This window comes from Solea solea, chromosome 2 (genome assembly GCF_958295425.1).
Source record: "Solea solea chromosome 2, fSolSol10.1, whole genome shotgun sequence".
Lineage (NCBI taxonomy): Eukaryota > Metazoa > Chordata > Actinopteri > Pleuronectiformes > Soleidae > Solea > Solea solea.
The window spans coordinates 10,926,939-10,945,835 of NC_081135.1; the positions used below are offsets into that span (position 1 = coordinate 10,926,939).

Consider the following 18,897-nt stretch of genomic DNA (forward strand, 5'->3'; position numbering starts at 1 on the left):
TCTTCTCTTGTTCCGGTAGACTGATTACAGCATTGAGCGTTGCTGCCATCAAGTGGTGTTATAATGTAATTGCTTTTTTTTTACCTAGTTGGGAATGCTGAATCCTCATGCTTTATGTAGTTTGGCATTTCCTAAATTTGATTTCCTTTTAGGGGAAAATACAAATCTAGTTGCTATTTTATTTTTATTACATATCTATAATTTATGTTTCTCTAATATTAACCTGTTGACGTAAACAAATGTGCTTCCTTTTTTAAGGTTAGGGCAATCGCTTCGGCGCCGGTATATGACGTCATCAGCAAGGGACACTGTTGTCATTCTTGAAATGTGCGAAACTGTTGTTTCTTTTCAGCCACTAAAACGCAAATAAAATGTAAGTACGGCGATTCATTTGAACATTTTTGCCCCCACAAGATGTAGCACACTCGGTTTTAGACATTTAGCCTCGTTAGCTGTTAATGCTGAAGGAAATTTAACTCATAATTTAGCATGTTTTTGTTGGGTAACTATACGTGTTTGTGCACTTTCAGGGCCGACTATTGGAAGTCACAGCCGAGGAAGTTCTGTCAGTACTGCAAGTGCTGGATTGCGGACAATAAGCCTGTAAGTAGACCGATGATAACATGTTACATGATGGTAAGGGCAGTGTCTGATGCTAATTAATGTCTCTGCTCGTGCTTGGGTTTTTCTCTACAGAGCAGAGACTTCCACGAAAGAGGGAAGAATCACAAAGAAAATGTGGCTGCCAAAATTACAGAGGTATTTACGTATTCCCTGCTGACTGATTGTAAACTGATTGTATAAAATGATACTTAAATCAATGGGAAAAATGTGTGGACGTAAAGTCATATATTGAGATAATGAGATAACTTATCACAACCAATGATAAGTGTATTTACTATACATTCATTTTATGAACCAAATCATCATTAGTCCCGAAAATATTGAAATTAGAGTTGTAGCAAAGAAAAACATCAACCTCAAATGATAAAAACAAAATATGTTTCACATATTTTCCTGAAAAATGTCTATTTATGACTAAATCAATGAAATCAAATACACTTTATTGTCCCCACTGGGAAAAATTCTTGTGCGAAAAGTGATACAGTTGCAGAATAATGCACAGTACACACAGAGAGAGCAAAGACTATACAAAGGACATACAATATAGAATAAATAACCGAATAAAATGATTGCAGCTGCTCTGAAAGAGTTGTATACATTATAAGAAATATATCATTGACTATGTCTTGTCAGTTTCTAAATACTAACAGCTAAGAAAAACCTGCCAGTCTTGGCATCATGCTCAGGACTGTGAGGATAGATAAGGTCCAGGCATAACATCGTGACTTGAAGGCTCTCTTCTGATTGGCCAACAGCGGCTGTCACTCATGCCATCATATCTTTCTTTTCTTACAGATTAAGAAGAAGAGCATTCAAAAGGCAAAGCAGGAGGAGCGCATGTCCAAAGATTTTGCAGCGATGGAGGACGCTGCAATGAAAGCGTATCAGGAGGATCTGAAGAGGATGGAAAGGGAAGCAGCAGGTAACTGTTTTCATATTTTAATTAAGTAATATGAGCTCAATAGGATGCACTTTGGGTTCCATTTGAATTGTTTTTGTTGTAGGATTGGATTCACCACCACCACCCACGGCAACCTCGAGGCAACAACCTCAGGTTAGGCCACAACCTCAGGTTAGACCCCAGCCCAAAAAACAGCAAAAGAAAGTGGAGAAAGCGAGAAAGAAATTCACGAAGCAAACAGAATCACAGGTTTGGGTTGAAGGACAGACAGATGATGGACACACCTACTATTACAACACAGTCACTGGAGGTAAACAAACTACTGCTTTTCAGTACATGACAATTGGAACCGTTCTTTTCACCAACATTTACCCTCTTGTCTGTTTTTACTATAGAATCTAAATGGGAAAACCCACAAGGTTTCCAGGGAAGTTCAGACTCAACACATCCTGCAGTCACAGAGGTTACTAATAATAAAACATGTATTTTAAACTGTATTGTACTATTAAATGTTGTTCAAAACAAACTTAATATTTCCTGTTTGTCATTAGAGCTCTTCAAGCTGTCCTTGGATGGAAGCTGTCAGCCCTGACGGTCATACATATTACTATAACACAGAGACTGGAGGTAGAATATGTTGTGATTTTTTGTACAGTTATAATTTATTTCTATTTTACTATTATATATATATTTTTTTCCAATGTGTTTTCTGTATGATATTCACATGCTTTGTCTTTCCTACCTCACAGAGTCTAGCTGGGAGAAACCACTGGACCTTGCTTTACATGAAGCTTCTGGATCTGGATCCGGATCCGGATCTGGATCCAGCAAAGAAGTCGAGAGTCAGGAAGAGCCTTCAACCCCGCAGCCTGAACCCCTTTCAGGAGAAGAGTGCTCCAATGAAGCCCAGGCATCCAAGGAGGCTGAGGTTCCAGAAGTAGCCACTCAGCAGCCCAAAGTCCCAAAGATAAGCTTCAGGGTGAGAAGAGTAGTTAAAAAAAAAAAAGTCCACTTGGTTAAAATTAACCTAATCTGATAATTTCCTGATGTTTTTTTTTTTTTTTTCTTAAGAAAAGGAAAGCAGAGGCAGAGCCTTCAGAAAAGGAGGGAGAAGATGAAGCAAGTGATGATACCCCTAAAGAGGATGCTGAAGAGATGAAAAAAGTGGAAGAGATCCAAACAACAACACCCAAGCCTGAGGAGAAAAAGGAGGAAGCCGCACCACAAGTGGAGAAACGAGCCAGAAGGCCGAAAACTGCAAATCCTTACGGGTCCTGGGAAAAGATTCAGCAAGAGATTGATCCATAGTAAGAGAAAGATCCTGGTCCACAATTATCTGATCTCAGTAGCTACTGCAAAAACTCTTTAACTCTTCTCTTTTCCTTTCCTCTCCAGTGCCAAAGTGGATCTGCAGTTGCCCAAGGTAGAGGGAACTACAGCCAGCGCTGCCGTTGTCCCACCACCAGAGCCCAAACCCAAGTTCAAAGAGCGCATCATCACCTCGCTTGGAGACGAAGGTGGACCTGCTTTGTTCAGGAAAGCAAAAACACAAAATGGCAAATCCAGGAGCCTCCGACAGAGAGACGACGACGACGACTGAGCCAAATACGGAATACAATACAAAACTACCCTTTCTAGGAACTTGTTGCAGCATTTTTTTTTGTTGTTTTATTAACATTTTAGACCAAGAAATTTGAAGAAAAAATATTCTATGATGCAATTTTTCTTATTTAACTCGAAAAATTGTGCACCGTGTCATACTTTTCTCCGTGTGACATTTTGATAATGTTTCTCAGTGGTATTTATCTTGTGAATAAAGGACTGTACATACTCCACAGGAACAGAGAAATGTTTTCTCTCTTTCTCCCAGGGCTGCAAAAAAAGAATGACGTCATTGTTTTCTTGCAGCCCTTGTTTGGGATTTCTTGCAGCTTGTTCTTGACACATCAAGAACTTGAGAAAACTTGAAAAAGAACAAATGTCTCTGTTCTTGACAAGTATGTACAGGCCTTTACAATATTGTAGGCCTCCTCGTGTGATTTAAAATATTCATGTAGTCTGGTAAGTGTTGATGCATCCATAAAGAGCAATTCAATTCAAAAGTGTTTTATATTTTTTTAACGCTTACATTATGACGTTACGAGGCTTTAACTTGTCAGTTAAAGTAAATGAATAAGATGGAAAGTGGAATTTCAATAAACAATGACTTGAAATTAATTTTATATACAAATTGTTTTTCAAACTGAAAATGATTAATAATAATTACTGGGGGTTGCTGGTGAGTTGGCACACATACGCAGGGAGTGACATGCTTTTGGTATTAAGCTGATATGTGGGTGAACCGCACCCTGATCGGCAAAGAAGCTTTAAGAACACTTACCCACAATATACGGGTCAGTTTTACTGAACTAACTTACTACTAATTATGTTTACATGAAATAAAACTATATTTATATTTGTATATTTGTTACAACTACATGAACCTTTCTCATTTTCCTTGTCAGGGCCAGTATGTCCTTAGAGATTAATGTTTGGTCCCAAGAAGAACCTAATTTCTGAGAAACTGGTTAAGGTTGTTGGTACAATGTAAATTGTGAGTAGGTTAATAAGGAATAAGGTAAATAAGGAGGTCACACCGATATTAAAATACCATTTGAAAGTAAGACCTAGCTGAGACAGGGTTAGATAGCAATATATTTTAACAACAAATAACATCAGAAAAGTTTGAGAATAATGATGTGTTCCATTTAGTCTAAAATATTTCCATTCACGTAGGAAAGCCCATGCACTCAGATTTCTAACTCCCAAACTCAACCTAGAGATGTTTAGTTAATTAGTCATATCATTTTAGGCATCTCACTTGAAACATATACACATAAATGTTAACTAAAAAGTTGGGAAAATTCTGCAAATTTGTTTTGGGTTCCAAAAAAAATTGACCCGCAACCGATCTGTGGGTCCTGACCCAGTCTTTGAAAATCACTGGTCTAAATGAATGGAAGTCAATGCAAAGTCCTACCTCAGTGGTGTGTAAGGATTTAATGAAGAGCAATGACACAAAATTACAAGATGTAATAATGTATTACAAAAACATTACCATAGTAATATTACCAAATAAATATTTATGGCATAGTCAAGTTCAGCCTTTTACTATTCATCAGGGAGTCATAGAGATCTTTAAAAAACAACAGATAAAGTTTTTTGTTTTTAAAGGACGTTGTGGTGTGTGTCAGACCGCAGATGGTCCAAACCCTGGTTGTGTTGGATTCCTGCAGGCGCTGCTGTTCTGCACCAGCTCCAGAACAGCCTCCATCTCTGCATGCTCCAGTAGGTCAGAGATCAGGTCGTTGAGAGCTTCCCCTCCTTTCATGAACTCCTGGAGACACATGGACCAAAACATGTTTGTCATGTTTTGTCTGAATTTCTACATTTCAAAAACCTTAATATCCAACCTTAATATCTCTGGTAACATATCCAGTCCGGTGGTCTGTGACACGGTCCTGGCTGAAGTTGTAGGTGCGAATCCTCTCTGACTGAGAGCGTGTGCCCACCTGTTGTTAGGAACATGAGAATAAAGAGACAAGACATGGAAAATATATAACATTTACTCTCTAGATTAAAATGTTCACCCACCTGTTGCTTCCGTGCTGTGTGCCTCTGCTTAGTCTCTTTACTCGCCATGCTCTGGTAGAGCCGGGCCCTCAGCACGCGCATGGCGGTGTCTCTGTTCTGCAGCTGAGAGCGTGTTTGCTGACACTCAGCGGTTATACCTGTTTGGAAGGTCAGCGAACATGTAAACGGAAAGCGATAGGGCCAGAAAGCAGAGATCATTTTACCCAATAGGTTGTTTTACCTGTGGGAAGATGAACGATCCTTACTGCACTGTCTGTCGTGTTGACGCTCTGACCTCCAGCACCTCGAGACCTGAACGTGTCGATGCGAAGATCCTTTGTATCGACGTGAACATCGAACTACGTTCACAAAGAGAGCACATATTTAAATAAACATGAAAAAGCAGGTGGTGAAGAACAGAAAAAGAAGAAAAAAAGTGTATTACCTCCACTGGTTGTGGCAGGATGATGACAGCCATGGTTCCTGTGTGAATACGCTGCATCCTGGAGGAGAGGCCCACCTCAGGGATCCTCTGCACCCGGTGTGTTCCTCCTTCATGCTTGAGGTGTCTGTACACATTGTCCCCAGCTATTCTCATTGCTGCATGGTGTAAGCCACCTGAGACACACACTCGGCTGTCATTTCTTTTTCTTTTGCTCTGCTTTGTTGTTGGGTGCATTAACAGGTGCATTAATCCTTTTCAGAAAATGTCCAGTGTGTAACACTTAGTGACATCCAACAGTGAGACTCTGAAAAAACTCTGACTTCTCTGTTCACACCTTGCTCACACTTGTCCTAGCACATCAGGGGACTACGGTGACCTTCACATACCGGAAAGGATGTAAAGAGCTATATACATAGATGCTGCATTGACTGTTGGATAATTCATCAACATTGCTGCCACCTTGGGAGTGTCATTGAGAAGAAAGATTAATTACTCATGTGCTGCTTGGAGCTGTACACACAAACTGCACGTTCACAACCTTCACAGGGAAATAGCTGCCTGCTGCATGTTAACATGCTTTTTTTAACCATAGTCATTTAACCATATGTTATTATATACAATAACATAGTTATCTATAATCTTCTGTCACAGAGTACAGTACTACAGTAAAAACATGTCAACACAAGATGGCGGCCTTTAAAGGGATTACACATCTCTACAAACATGCTTATGAGTATTATTTTCCCTTTCCAACACGTCCTACTGGATTTTACACACTGGACATTTAATTACTGACTGTAACACAATGGAGCACCATGCACTGTTAATAGCTAATAGTTAATAACTAATAGCTAAAGACATGTGACTAAACAACTGCTTTACACATTTTCCCTTTAGTCAAACGTCTCTGTATTTACTGTATACAAACTTTTTTATACACCACAGCATGAATTCATATTTATCAAAACATTATGGGTTGGAAGGTAAGCCACAAAAGTCATTAATTACCATACTCAGCAGGTGTATAGTTGTAAACGTCAAAGTCCCAATTTTTAAAACAGGCAAAACCCTGGTACATGTCGAACATTTCTTTTGTAAATTGCTGACAGATGTCACCTGAAACCACAGAAATAACACATTGTCAGTGCAGGTTTGTATGTGACAATCTGTATTTCAGTCAAACACACAGTAAAATCAGTTCCAAACCTCCCGTTGTTCTTCCTGATACAACCTCCAGCAGGACGTTACTGGTGTCAAGACTGTCAGTGGGCACAAGAGCCCTGATCAGCTGCAGATAAAAAAAAGGTACACTCACTAAATGCTCGATGTTACATACATTATACAGTAATTACCCTATGGTTGTGAATGCCTTTACGCACTTACATCTTTTCTCAAGGTTAAAATCTTGCTAGAGATTTGTGCTTCCTCCTCCTTTAACAGTTCTGTCAGTTGTTCATCTTCAACTTTGGTACCATCCGAGGCTGCAATCATAGCGGAAAAAAACTGATGTGTGCAAGACACTTTTGATGACATCTGCATAGAATTCTGCTTAAATATGCTTAAAAGAGAAGACTTTTTTGGGCCAAGAACCTACCATATAATTCAAGTATTTGTTTCATTATCATTGTTATCACAATATGGCAGCCTAGCACACTTTACTTTACTTTACTTTACCAAACCTTTTTTACCAAAGACAAATACTTGGTGAGCAGAGAAATTAAAAGAAAATTGGTAAGGCAATGGGACTTAGATTTAAATAATTTTTAGTTTTACGCATGGCTCAATAGCACTTTTTAGTCCAATACAATAGCAATATTACAACAATGAATTTCCAGTGACAATATAGCTGTTTCGAGGATATTTGTGCTGATACATTTACCACATAACTATAAGCAGTCATTTTGAAAACATCATACATTTTCCTAGCATGGAGCTGCAAATAGAAAACATTACATCAGAAGTCATTTCAAAACAAACATGAACCCTCTTTGTTTGAAGTTCATGCTGGAAATAAATATATATACTGTACATATATATATATACTGTACATATATACATATATACACATAAATATATTTATTTATTTATTTAAGACATTATTTACAGTTTAGGCTACTTCTTGATTATTAAGAGATAAACACTTACCATTCAGCAGTGAACAGACTTCTTCATGGTCTTTCATGGCTTCTTTAATACTCAAAAATCTATTTGCCAGAGGCAACAACTCTGTGTGTTTCTTTATCAGCACCTTTCTGTCTGCCTCGCTGAGGTGAGGCAACTCCAGCTTGTTCCTGAGGTCTGTGTACTCCTCCATGACCTGCTGCATGTGCCTCTGCACACTCTCGTGTTTGTATAGATCTCCCACGTCACTGTGACACAGACGTGTGGCTGCTAGTGTTGCACAGTGTGGCACCTCTGTGATGTTAGCTAACACGCTGTGTCCTGCCAGTGTCATCCATCCTCCTCCTCTTCTTCCTCTACTGCTGTGACATACGCGGCTGCACAACGAACAGAGACGAAACCACCGAGTTACAAGCATTTCACCACAGTTACACGGTCATTTCTAGATAAAAAACAACAACAATTACACGTGTTGTTTGAGTGTTCTCATTGCAACTGTAGCCGGCAGTGAGGTAACCCGGAAGTTTTCGAAAATGAGGTCAAGACGCACGAAATGCATTATGGTAGCTGAAGTTTGATTGTATTAGTAGTTCGGCCCATTTATCAACACAACCGTTACATGATAAAGAAAGTCTAATTTTTAATCAATTAATTAGTAGTAATTAGTATTAATTAGTATTTTTTCATAGCGTTTCGCTAGCTATTTAAGCTAACTGGGGTTAAAATGTCAAACGTTAAACCCAGTAAAGAAGGTAAGATAATGCTAACTACTTCAACACACCAGATGACGAAATCAATAAACAGGTGTGAAAACTGTAAAAGTTATGTTGCTACAAGGCTAGCAATAATATAAACTTTGTTATATATAATATATTTGAGGCTACCTGTTGCAATAACCTAAACTAAGTATTACCTAATTTTGATACTGAATGTATTAATTATGATGCATTACTAAGCCGAATTCACAATAAATGAGAAAACGTTAGCAAGACATACTGTATGTATGTATATACTATGTATGTTTTTAACATTGAAAGTAAAAATGTGCTGTACATTCACAGTCAGATTGTTTAATCGAGACTTGACTACTACTACTACTGATATTATTATTACCGACAACAACAATAATAACTATCTCTCAGGACCACAGGAGGGTCTCGGCTTCTCTTTAACCAAGGCAGTGGAGGATGTCAGTCATCACAGCTTCCTCCAGAGTGAGGCCCTGAAAGAGAAGCAGAAGAAACTCAGCTACCTGCAGGTTCAACTTTGACCTTAACTCACACCAGCTGCTTACCAATATAATATCAAATCTGTGTATGTAAAGCCACCAGTTATTGAAATCCGAAATATTATTAAAGCCTTGATAAAATAAATGTGACAAAACGGAGTAGTTAATATCAGAAATGTATTAACACAAGGAATAAAGGATAAGGGCGCTATTTACTGATTGTCTAACTGAAAGAAAATGATTCCCTTTTTCTCTAGGCCACTCTCTGTGATGTTGAGACAAAGGGTGAGATGGCAGAGCAAGAGCTAAGATGTAAAGTGAGGGAGACCCTGGTGCTGGAGAGCGACGTGGAGCATCTGGAGAGACACACTAGAGTCCTGCAGGATCGCTGTGCATCCATCTGCAAAGAAAACACAGAACTTCAGATTCTTATATTCGAGGAGGAGGAGAGTGCTCGCTTGGTGCTGGCAGGGTTCAACACCTACCGAAACAAGATGGAGGGTCACAGGGCAGCTGTCATGCATGCTGCGAGCCAGACTGAGGCCCATAAAGAGCTGGAGGAGAAGCGAGCACTGGTCCGGATGTTGAAACAGAAGAAAGAGGAGCTGAAGAAAGACCTGGAGAACTCAAATGGGAAAAAAGCACATGTGGCAAAGGTGGAGAAAATATTGTATGAATAGAATTTCCATGTCATTTTCTCTCTAGTTTTGTAGCATGTACCTCTAGATGACGATGCATCACAGCCTTATTCCTTATTTTATTTTAACTTTTTTGCAGCGAGAAAATGAATCTCAGAAGGAGGAGATCTCTGTGATGAGGAGGATCATCGCTGAGAAGACAGAACGGTTACTAAAAGAGTTTCAGACTCATACCCAGATGAAGAAAGACACAGAGGTGATGTTGTGCTCAATGAATGCATGAATGGAACATTTGCATCACACCCCTTCTTTACATTATGTCCTCAAACATTATGACTTTAAACCTAAATTTCACTAAATGAATGCATTTCATATCAACACATTGTTTATTGTGATGACATTATGGTGACATTTTCTAATGTACACAACCCAAAACCAAACATGCAACATGGGCAAACATCTAATTTTTAAATAAAAGAATAAATAAATCAAGATATAAACTTAATTACTCATAACTGAATTTTCTTTTATGTTGTTTTCACTGCCTCAGATCCAGAACCGACGCCATGATGCCATCGTTAAACGCCTCCACTGTCAACTGAGCAGAGCCCAGGCTGCCCACAGGTTAAAAATACACTCGTGAACAACATCAGTGATCACTCCGTCAGATTTTACACAGCAATATTACACTTATTCATGGACACCGAAGCAGCAAAACATCTCTACCAGCCACAAAATTTAAAATATTTCTCATAAAACTGTGCAAGACCAATTTAACTGTAACAGTCTAACTGTTTATAACCGGTATTGCCGAGTGGTTTATCAATGATAATAAACCCATAATGTTTCATATTAACTTTTTATTTGTTGTAATTTGTCATCTAAAAGGTGATTTAACGACTGTATGTCTGCTTTAATTTAGGCAAATGTCTGAAGACATCTACCACATGGAGATACAGCTCGCTGAGCTCAAGAGGCAGCAGGAGTCGTCATAGGAATCAGTCAGTGGCCACTCAACTAATTTATAATACTCTTTCATTACTGTGTTACTGTTACTACATCTGAACAGCAGGGGGCAGCAGTGTTCACTAAATCTGTTTGACTTTACCACAAAACCCTCACTTAGATTTTTATAGACTGTTAGTTTATTAGTATAGTGTTTAATGAGTGATATTTTCGAATTAAAAATGTGTCAGGGACGAAACAGCGGAGGTGTTAATGTAAATATTTGCCTGTTTTCGCATCTTCTAATTCCACAAAGTGACGGCACATAGCATGTTTAACTTTTTAGAGGCAGTTCTGATCAGTGGCAACATCAGCACTGACTTTTAGGTCAGGTCCAATATGTGTCCACAACAGTGACCGTCCGCAGAGCAAAAGCAAAGTGTCCAAACTGTCTGCGTGCTGGTGGTGGTGGTGTTGTGGAACATGATGTTCCAAATGTCTGCTTCACTGGGTCACTTGATGCTCTGCGAAGTGACAGTCCTACTGCTGGCTAACAAGGGCGTGACTGTGCTACTTCAGCTGCAGCTCCCAACTAATTAAACGATAAAAATACCTTCTCTGAAAATGCATCATCGGCCCCTGAACTGTTATAATATTACAAAATTTTTTTTTTTTTTTTTTTATTAGGTCAGTGTTCAACAACCAAGAAAAGTCATGCAATTGTATTCTTTGAGGCCTATAAAATAAACAATTGTCAAAAAATGTGAACATGATAATGTTCTAGATTTAAATAACAGTTTTCCTATTTCTTATTATGCAGAATTTTACTTAGTTACAAAGTGACATTAATACAACATGCAACTAATTCACATTTAAAAAGAAAGAAAGAAAAACGATTTGTTGAAATATGAAAGGCATTTAAACTGTGTGCATCCACATGCAACATGCATCTTCACCATAAATACTGACACATTTTGCGCACTGTACCTTTAAATCAGTGAGGTGCATGTCTTCCTAGTCCAGACTAATTAGATTAGTTGATTGGGGATTTATTCAACGCCACTCTGCTGTCATATGCTGGTTTTATTTATTTGGCACTGACACATCAGGGTACTCCATTTAGGCCTTGACTGGTCATTTGAAAACACACTTGGCTGCTGCTACAGAGAAAAAGGATTTAAAGGATCACGATCTGGTGGGAACTTCAAGAAACATCTTCTCACCTTTACATGCTAAGTTGGCAAGGTTTCATATGGAGTTAGCAGCCCAGGGCAGAATGCCTGAGCTTGTTTATTTCTCCGTGCAACACTTTCATCTTCAATGATTTTTGCCTCTCCGACAAAATTGGTTCGATATAGAGAAAGCAGTGGAAGGTAACAAGGAATATAAATACAGTTAATACTTTTATTTTGATGGTTTTTCCCAAACCCCCTGGTGTACGTGAAATGATCTTCAACATAAATGCATCGACATGAAAATCAAATTCTACTTAAAATACAGAATTGGGCCCAGAGTGTGCTGTGTGTGATGGTAGGTCCTTCAACTTGAAGGTTGAGGGTTCAATTCTTGGCTCCGCTCTGCCAGCAGCGTGTGAATGGGTATGAAAGATGAGTGATAGAGAATGCACATAAATGCCCTGTGTGAATGGGTGTGAATGGCAAAACTGTAGCGTAAAGCAGCTTTGAGTGGACTAGAGAAGTGCAATATAAATACAAATCATTACCATTTACCATGTACCACAGCACGTCATGCTTCCAGCCCACAGCCTGACTCCCACCAGCTGGTGTTTTGTTTCTATATGTGTGTGTGTGAGTGTTTTGACAGTCAGCTGAGCCGCTGTGTGAATTTTTCCTATGTGACATCAGCCCAAAAAAAGTGGGTTTGAAATGTGTTCTAAAATAAGCATCATCGTCTCTCTCTCTCTCTCCTCGCTTGAGTGGTCTGTATTTAAATACTGCTTTTCTAGTCTGTATGACCATTCAAAGCTGTTTTACACATTTACCCATTCAGTCACACATTTTTATCACCCATTCACAGCCATTACAAGCAATTTGGGGCTAAATGTATTGCCCATGGGAAACATGGTGGTACAGTGAGTTGTCTTGTAATTGGAAGGTGGAAGGGTTTGATTCCTGTCTCTGCTAGTCTACGCACCGCTGCGTACCTGTGCAGGGGAAAAAAAGCTGCACATACAGGTATGAAAGTGTGAGTGAATGGTTGCGAATAGGTGATAGTGGTCGAGAGAACCACAAAAGAAAGAAAGGAGAGCAAACAGTGGGCGGAAGTGATTCGTTCACTGCAAATGAGTCAGTCGGTCACTCAGTGAGGGAATCCCTGTGTGTCCCCTAAGCTTTATACTGTTTTAACAGACTTTCCCACTAAGTGTAAACTTAAAACGTTAGGCTGGCCTGTAATGAGAGGACAGTGTAGAGTCACAACCCGTTCAGCTGTATTTCAGTTTAGTGACTGTGTCAGGAAGCACTGAACGATTCGGTGAAACGAATCTTTTGAACAAATCCTTTGAATTAACGGAGAAAGAACTGCTCTGCCCATCACTAATGGGTGAAAACAGTAGTGTAAAGCCGCTTTGAGTGGTCATGTAGACGAGCAAAGGCAATGCTTGAACGCACAACTATCCGGACCCACTTTACCACTGCGGTTATAATAGAGAATCTTGATCCCAGAAACACAGAGATCAGCTATGAAAAACCTACATTTCATTGTTGCTTCGCTGTTGTGTTTACCTCGAGGCTACTGCTTACGCAACCTAACATGAGCATGTTTTATTTTACTCCTGGAGGCTTTTAGTGCGTTTGTTTACCTTACCTTTGTTTGTACGGCTAATTGCTGTCTGTGTAAAGATATGCACACAGCCCTGTTTCACAGGGGCAACAGCACAGGTTCAGGGTCTGTGTCTGTCCGGGCAGGTAAAATAAGTGTGTGGCCTGCGTGTCGTTAAATTAAAAAGAGGTGAGGAGTGGATCTCCCTCAGGCAGTTTGGTTAAAGGCATACGGGAAACCACTGTGTCTCAGCCGGCCTCTAATTGCTCCCACTGCTCCTTGTTAGACTAAACAGTAAGTCAACAAAACCTGCTGAGTTTTAAAACAACGCCAGGCGTCCTGCGTCATTTTCACGTCGCTGTGTCTGCTCGGATAAACAAAAGCGACGGTCAGCAGGTGATTCAGCGCGCGTGATTCACTCTTTCTCCTCTTTGAGGTGAAAATACATCCACGGGCTGAGTCACGGAGGCTGTTTGTTTAAGGTTTCTGCTCTCCAGATAGTCAGAGCTGCTGTGCCTTTTTTTTTCCTTGCCATACATTGCAAACAGAAACCCAGTCAAGGAGCCGGGAGTTATTTGAGGGTGTGGCCAGTCGTTAGCCCGAGGAATGTTTTCGATCTGCGCTGGCACAGAATGGGCTGCAGTCGCCAGGGGCCGTGGGATGAGAGAACTGTGGAGCGTGACTCGGGCGAACTGTCTCCGTAAACAGCAGGAAGTAGCCCGTGCCAAAAATAGATGTAATAAAGGAAACCTTTAACCCACAAGCATGCCCGGGCCTCGCCCTGCCGGGATGTACCTGAGCAACATACTGTACACAAACACACACACACACACACACACACACAGACGTTCACCAACAATATCCTTTAAACCTTTCTTTGTCATGTGAGCAGCCAACACAACAACCCACACAGTGACAGAAGTTGTAATGATTCATTTATCATACACTGCACGCACGCACACAAACGTATATATATGCTGTATATGTGGTTCCATGTTCATCTGGAGGTGCGCTGAGTCAGCCGCTCACCCACCCACCGAGCGCTGAGTCATCTTTGTAAATCCCTCTCCACCCACCGTGGGATGGAGGGAAACTGGACTGTACTTGTAGGACGACTAAGAGACGCACGATTAGACAATCTTATTTACAAGTCCAGATCTGCCTTTTAAAAGCTTAATAAATTAAAGGTTACAATCATAGATTTACAAAAGGTATTTTGTGTACTCGCAAACCAAATCCCGATAGCTCCGGAAAAATCAGCCGTTTAAATGCTAACTAAAGTAAAAGTAAACGTTGATGCTAAAATGCTCATAATATTAAAACAAACAGGTATCAAAGAAAGGAAGCAGCAGCAGTTGGGTGTAGTACTATAGTGGTAGTAGGAGCATGAGTAGTAGTATAGTAGTAATGGTAGGAGCAGTGATAGTAGAACAGTATAGTGGTAGGAGCAGCAGCAGTAGGAGTATAGTAGGGTGTAGTAGTAGTGGGAGGAACAGAAGTAGTATTAGTGGTGGTAGTAGTAGTAGGAGGTGAATAGTAGTAGTAGGAGGAGTATAGTAGGGTGTAGTAGTATAGTAGGGTGTAGTATTATGAGGAGGCGGTATAGGTATAGAGTATAGTAGTAGTATAGTTGGGTGTAGTATAGTAGTAGTGGGAGGAACAGTAGCAGTAGTAGTAGGAGGAGGAATATAGTAGAGTGTGGTAGTAGTGGGAGTAGTATGAGTTACTTTTACTAGTTAAATCCATCCATTTAATTGAAAAGTGTTTTGTTTTATGGACTAGATTGGCACAGTAAAGTTAAAGGGGTTAAACAAGCACTGTGTAGGTGTAGTTAAATGAAGTAAAAGGCGTAACACAACAGAACAGAAGTACTTTATTTTGCAGCTGAGCGTGATTAAATGTGACCATGGTCACTGTGAAAAGTATTATGTCTATGTATTAATATTAGCCGGGTTGTAAAACCAGCGCAGTAAACAAATACACAGTGTCATGGAGGACACATGCCATGCATACGCTGCAGCACAAGAGAGACAGAGACAGGGAGGTTGTTTCAGAAAGTAGAGCAGCAGGAGGGAGCAGCAGGGAGTCCCTGGTCGGCCGTTACGTCAGCGGGACAAGTGTTCGTGCGAGCAAGAAGAAGGAAGCAGCTCTTCTCTTTCTGTTTCCTAATTGCAGACAGAAGAGCAGGGCAATGCATTATAAATGAAAGTGAAATGGAAGCAGAAATAAACCCAGTCTCTGCAATGTCCTGCAGAAACTGTTCCCTCCTCACTTCCCCTCACACAGGCAAACAAAAAAAACAGCTGTGGTTTTATCACTCTGCATTGATTTTTATTTCTCACACGGGGATTGAAACATCGCCAGTGAAAAACAAGAACAACTTCCTGCTCTTCACTCAGCCAAAGAGCAACAGATATAAACCTTACGCAGCCAGATTTCTCATATCATATCATCTTATCATCATAAGATAATTGTGGAGAATTTATATTATTGTGATAATTAAGAGCAGCTCAATCTTATCTCATGACTTATGGTTATTATTTATTACTAAAAATGATCCTCGATCGTTTCAGTCATCGCAATAATATCTTAATTATTTTGGTATTCAGGGTAATTGTGACGTAAAATTTTTATACCGAACTAGAATAAATGCAAATACGCAGCACTCGGCTAATTTTCTCTTTTTTTAGTATTATTTACTATAGCCACTATAATGTATTTAACTTAACTAAAACAACAGCCTAACATCCTTATTTAACCTTTTCTGACATTATTTCATGGCCTGCCGCATTGTATTCAAGTTACCCAACATCTCAGCTGGTGTTACCAACCGTTGTCCATAGCAACAGTGTTTTCATGACTTTCCTACATGAACTCAAAGAAGACCATAGGGTTCTAAACCTACTATATCGTAAACATGACTGTACGAGTCCAATGTTGAAGTTTGAACAAATATATACGTGAAAATGCTTTGAATATTTTTCACACATTTTTTCTCAGCAGAGGAAAAAAGTCAATATTGAATCACCTGACTTTTATCTTTTAGCATGATAACCTCTTTGGCCCTGTTAACTTAAACATTTTAGTTCGCTCCATGTATTCTAGGTGCAAATTAAAACATCAATAACTCTCCAGACCAATCATTAACAACTTGATATTGATGTATAACTGTGCTTTTGACTCAGACAGTGGATCATTTATTTAAATAATATATTTAAGTCAATTGATGATATATTTGCTTTATTAACCAGATTAATTAAATTCTTTCTTATGATCCACGTCATTTACACTTAATTTCTTGCACTTGAAACATAGGTTTTAATGTACATTTAGGACTTTTATACGTCCCTTGTGTTCCAGACTGTAACAAACAATGAATTACATTTAAAAAATAAAGTAAAATACAAGTTAAACACATGCAAACAAATTAAGTAACATTTAAATAGAGAGTCTAAGGAGACGAGGCCTAATATTTTGGTTTGAATCCCAGCTGTGTGCCTTAAATATACTGCTAGGTGTGTGTGTGTGTGTGTGCATATGTGTCTAAATGCTGAAAGAAGACTATTTGGTCCAGTGAAGAGGAAAAAAAACTAACCATATCTTCATTGTAATTCTTTTTTTTTTTACCATTGTCTCTACATGCCGAGGGTCACGTCACTCCCCCAAAAACATGTCGCACGACAAGCTTCGCCGCCTCTGTCTTTGTGCGTCTCGACAGCAGCTCTGTCACGAAAAAAAGCCTTAACACGTCGTGCTGCTAAAAGGAACAAGTGACAAAACGGGACAATGGCGAGCGCGTTGAGAAATGTGAAAACGTAGCAGGCCTGTTGTGACTCGAGCACTCCAGATCTCCAGGGTTTCACAGCTTCTGTCCACGTGCTCGGTTGTGTCGTGACTGTGGGTGAAGACGCCGAGCACATAAACACACAAATACTGGAAACAATAATAATCAAGATTGTCATTAGGTAATAATGATTAGGCAATGATGTGTGTACTTGTACTTTGTGAGGACAAAAAAAATAACAACTTATAGGTTAGGGTTAGGTTAAGCATTTAGTGGTCTCCAGGAAGAATGCTGCACAAGAACGCGTGTGTGTGTGTGTGTAAGTTCGTGTGACACGATCCAAGAATGCGTTAATGATGAGAAAGTACTTGAGCGCTGATGTAAGTGACAACTGACATAATTGTTACAAGTGATGAAGCTCATTTGTTGTTGTTCTCAATCAACACCAAACAATAACTGTCACCATGTTTAAAAGGATAATAATATTCACAAAAAACTGTTTATTTTCCAGTAATATTTCAGTTGCAAGCAGCTGACGAGAAGATTGTGAAATATTTAATAGAACAGTGGTCAGCAACTGGCGGCTCGTGGGCCAAAAATGGCCCGAGAGAAGAATTCAAAAATCAGATTGTTTTAGTTTTTCTTCACAAAAACCATAAGAGCCTTTTATTCTTAAAAAAAAAATGAAGTTTTAAGAACCTATTTTACTTTTTTTTTTTTTAAAAACAAACATTTTAACATTTGTGTAAAGCTTTGAATCATGTAGATTAGAAGAAAAAGGGTTATTAGAAATAAAGATATATGATATAAAAATGATCAACCCGAGGCCAAATTTACTCGCCGCCCCTGATGAACCGTCAGGAACAAGATTCAGAAAATATGCATAATTAAAGGTAAACTGTACGTACAGAGGAGATGCAGAGACTTGTGTGGAGGGGGGCGGAGCAAACAGCAGGCGGGAAACTGTTCAGAAGGGAGAGGCGGGGTCTGAAATAACGTGAGAATCGGTGACAATGATCCATGACATCTTTTTTAAGCGAGACAGTTGCAAACAGGTTGGACTTTGACTGGAAGCACAAAGATGCGCCCGTGAGAATTTCATTAGTGAATTCTACTGCTCAAAAAACTCTTCTTGTCCCCGCCCACCCCTGCTCTGCTGTTGTATACAAACAAATGCTAAACAGAAAAGGTCCTAAAGAGACGACAAATAGACTTAAAGCTGTAGTACGCAACTTTCAAATATAAACAAAAATCTGTTACATTCTAAGCACTGTCAAATGAGTTCACACCTTGTGTAGCCTGGCGACATTCCCCCCGCTGCACACAGGAAGTGATTCGTTGTATTAGTTGTACTGCTGCTGTATACACACAAACGCTCCCACAGTCAGGTCTGATAGTATTGCGTCACAGAGTCTATAACTGTGAAGACCAAACAGAAGCAGAATAATAACATCAACGACAACAAAAGGTTACGTACAGCAGCTTTAAATTTACCAACCAAATAATTGAAATCAAATTTTATAATCTACATGATATAATATATGCTAGTGAATGTCTTTATAGTTTCTGAATCCAGGTAGGAAAGAGGAAAGTAGTTTGTAGGACATCACGTTTTAATTTAGACCGCGTTTGCAAAAGCAGATGGAATCTGGCACTTTCTATCTAATAATAAAATAGACAGGCTCATTACATTAAAACAGTATATTATAATGTATATGTATATGTCTATCAGTTTCTGCTTCCATGTCCTTCTCCTGAGATCATATTTGTTATGTTGCACCTTTTCTGCTATAGGCACACTGATGTGGACATAATGTA

General features: G+C 39.4%; 3 protein-coding genes across 3 annotated transcripts; 2 read left to right on the forward strand and 1 right to left on the reverse strand.

Moving 5' to 3' along the window:
- Positions 1 to 258: 258 nt before the first annotated feature.
- On the forward strand, positions 259 to 3,742 carry wbp4 (WW domain binding protein 4). Its single transcript, XM_058622391.1, has 10 exons — positions 259 to 373; positions 531 to 603; positions 697 to 759; positions 1,420 to 1,546; positions 1,629 to 1,835; positions 1,921 to 1,988; positions 2,077 to 2,152; positions 2,275 to 2,504; positions 2,597 to 2,832; positions 2,921 to 3,742. Coding segments are annotated over exons 1-10 (1,287 nt in total). The 5' UTR covers positions 259 to 371; the 3' UTR covers positions 3,126 to 3,742.
- Positions 3,743 to 4,541: 799 nt separating this feature from the next.
- On the reverse strand, positions 4,542 to 8,231 carry mtrf1 (mitochondrial translational release factor 1). Its single transcript, XM_058622311.1, has 9 exons — positions 7,728 to 8,231; positions 6,966 to 7,063; positions 6,789 to 6,870; positions 6,591 to 6,698; positions 5,583 to 5,755; positions 5,379 to 5,496; positions 5,159 to 5,295; positions 4,978 to 5,076; positions 4,542 to 4,901 (listed from the first exon to the last, which is right to left on the reverse strand). Exons 1-9 carry the CDS (start codon positions 8,119 to 8,121, stop codon positions 4,755 to 4,757), a joined length of 1,356 nt encoding a protein of 451 aa, XP_058478294.1. The 5' UTR covers positions 8,122 to 8,231; the 3' UTR covers positions 4,542 to 4,754.
- A 144-nt stretch (positions 8,232 to 8,375) lies between these two features.
- Positions 8,376 to 11,246, forward strand: LOC131455373 (coiled-coil domain-containing protein 122-like). The gene is made up of 6 exons (XM_058622955.1): positions 8,376 to 8,455; positions 8,846 to 8,961; positions 9,189 to 9,587; positions 9,709 to 9,825; positions 10,120 to 10,193; positions 10,492 to 11,246. The coding sequence occupies exons 1-6, from the start codon at positions 8,428 to 8,430 to the stop codon at positions 10,562 to 10,564; spliced, it is 807 nt and encodes a 268-aa protein (XP_058478938.1). The 5' UTR covers positions 8,376 to 8,427; the 3' UTR covers positions 10,565 to 11,246.
- Positions 11,247 to 18,897: the final 7,651 nt, after the last annotated feature.